The sequence below is a fragment of the Alligator sinensis genome, unplaced genomic scaffold, assembly GCF_000455745.1.
Source record: "Alligator sinensis unplaced genomic scaffold, ASM45574v1 scaffold330_1, whole genome shotgun sequence".
NCBI lineage: Eukaryota > Metazoa > Chordata > Crocodylia > Alligatoridae > Alligator > Alligator sinensis.
The window spans coordinates 1,872,312-1,874,796 of record NW_005842178.1 but is presented as its reverse complement, the minus strand read 5'-3'; the positions used below and the strand labels follow the sequence as shown (position 1 = coordinate 1,874,796).

The window sequence follows — 2,485 nt, the reverse complement described above, 5'->3', positions numbered from 1 at the left end:
GAAAATTAATGAGGTTAAGGACATGGAAGAACATCTTCTCTCCCAACAAAGGAGAAATGGTTCCTATTTATTACATCAGTGAATAACAATTAGTTAAATGCTAATCAATCAATGAACTCAAGATTGTGCTGCTACTAAATTCTTACTTGTATATTGAACAATCGTGTGGCTACAGTTACAAAAATGAACACAAAAACGAAGGCAAAAACATCATCTCAAAAAGTTTATTAGCATGATTAAAAACATGAAGAACGACAGTCAGAGGTCAAGTAACTTCTTAACATGGAAGAATATCCATTCCGACACTTTATAGTCAACAATGTTTTTGAACTGACTGGACAGCCTTATGGCCAGATTTCACTTGATTGCTTTAACAACAATCCACACCTTGTATCAGTTTGTGTATCATCATGACTATTGCTTCTGTCCAATTCTGATTCCTACTGCAATTAATTATAAAAAAATATCTTCCATTACTCTTGGATTGCAGAATGCATTGTTAAGAGCTGGTAAAAAATTCTGAACTGAAGAGTCTGTTTTAAAAAAACTGTCCTTTCTAACCGTACTACAAAGAAATACATTAGTATTTTGGCCTTTAAAATTCTTACATGGTATTTTTTTTAGAATGGCAATCCCAAATTTCTCTCCCTTTAAGTAATCATACATCAAACACCTCTTTCAGAGGCTGCTTCTTGGGTTTGACTCTGAAGATTTACTTCACATATACTTACACTGGCTTGAGGACGAAGACAGCATCATCTAATACATAGTAGTCATTATACATATCACCTTCACATAAGTATGGCAGTCTGGTGAAAGCTTCAATGGCAAAACCAGCTTTCCTGAAAACTTCCGGCAGGCTATTGACCTGTTCTTCCCAAGTGTGCCCCTTGATTTCCAAAACTTCTGAAGGCTTTTCCCACTTGCCACCTACTAAGAGAACAAAGAACTTTATTTAAAAAAATTAAAAAAAACAAACCCTTTCCTGTCTATGGTGTTCTCTTTGCAAAGCTGCTTACTTTCTACTCCAGAGTTTATGATCCATCCCCAAAACACATGGCTGGCAAACCATCTGTAAAGCTCTATAGAAAGACCATCGCACTGAGAGGTTTGGCTGGAGTTCAGAGGCAGGTGCCCCATAAAGCTCATTTTTGTGTTAAGTTCTTTTCAAAGGGTTTCCAAAGTCCAAACCCAAGTCCACTTAGCCAAGTAATTAACTCCAAATGGAGTGAGGCAGGGATTTGACCCCTGTGGATTGAAAACATCTAATTAAGGGATTTAACCAAGATCTTATAGTGATCAGGGCCCAAAGTCTCTGTTGTTGAAGTAGGCTCCGGTTCCTTACAATAAATACAACAAAAAGCTAACAACCATAATTGGCCATAAAGTTCTCAATGTGATCACATTTTCCTTAATATCTAGAAAACAAAAACAGAAGCTCACCACAATAATAGGATTCACATTATATTATGGAATCTTTAATTTGCGCCTGTGGATCACCATATACAGCGCTTCTATTCATCCAAGGGCCATTTGCTGACACGTGAGAAGAGGATTGTGTGCTTACGGCCTTGTTTTTTGTGAAAGAGTGGGTGAAGATTAAAATTTAATTTATTTATATCTCACCCTTTCCAAAAGGCTTAGAGCAACTTGCAATAATGCCTTTGTTATGATAGGAAATCACAACATTTTCAATAACCAACGAAGCTATCTGAAACCATATAGCTAGAAGATAGCTGTTTTACAACAGCAGCAACGAATGTCACTGTCAAAGCAAACTTAATCCAATGATTTGGTTTACAATACTGTACCTTTAAGGACGTTACTATCAACAATACTGAGTGCCTCCAAACACATGCAAGCAGGAAGGACCCAAACCATGTGATACAGTTCACTGCAACTCCAAAAGTTTCCTAATGAAAAGTTCCTCTTTCTTTGAGCAGAACAATCTCTGGATAAACGCAGAGAAATGGCGTTGTTCAAATGCAAACTGATTCTAGCAGTGAAATTCACCTGGTTTCTACATAATGTTGGTAAGGCATTTTATTTTATAAATTTATTGTGCTTTTAACCTCCCATGTATTTATTGCAGATAAATGGCAAGTTTGGCTGTTACAATTCTGAAGAAATCTATGAAATGTTGTGTGTCCTTCATCCAGGGGAAAGTGCAGCAACTGCAGCAGAGCCAAGTGACCAATGGCTCTGTTGTTCTGTGGCACAGAAAAAGGAGGATTCTTTACTCTTCTTCCCCATGGAGGCCGATAAATTCAAAATCGGCCTGAATTTGGCCCACAAGGAATCCGAGTACAACAGCAAAGGACACAAAGTAACCGAACACTTAAGTAGTGATAGTTATGCAGTCATACTTGTACTCTACAGTTCCGATAACAATCAATGCATATTTTGCAATAATCCCATATGAAAGGAGTCCATGCTTTCTTGTAAATTTTGTCAAATACTTTTTTAGAAAAAGTGGAGAAAGAGT

General features: G+C 37.1%; 2 protein-coding genes across 2 annotated transcripts in view; one reads left to right on the top strand and one right to left on the bottom strand.

Annotated features, from left to right (window-relative positions):
• Positions 1-210: 210 nt before the first annotated feature.
• The window catches only part of METTL9 (methyltransferase like 9), a 31,082-nt gene continuing 28,807 nt past the window's right edge, over positions 211-2,485 (bottom strand). The window contains exons 5-6 of the mRNA XM_025207000.1: positions 732-933; positions 211-443 (exon numbers count right to left, since the gene is read on the bottom strand). Of these exons, the coding sequence (XP_025062785.1) occupies positions 371-443; positions 732-933 (275 nt within the window). The 3' untranslated portion in view covers positions 211-370. The remainder of the gene's footprint in view (positions 444-731; positions 934-2,485) is intronic.
• IGSF6 (immunoglobulin superfamily member 6) overlaps positions 957-2,485 on the top strand; it is an 11,487-nt gene continuing 9,958 nt past the window's right edge. Inside the window, exon 1 of the mRNA XM_006026119.3 lies at positions 957-2,033. Within this exon, the coding sequence (XP_006026181.1) occupies positions 1,970-2,033 (64 nt within the window). The 5' untranslated portion in view covers positions 957-1,969. The remainder of the gene's footprint in view (positions 2,034-2,485) is intronic.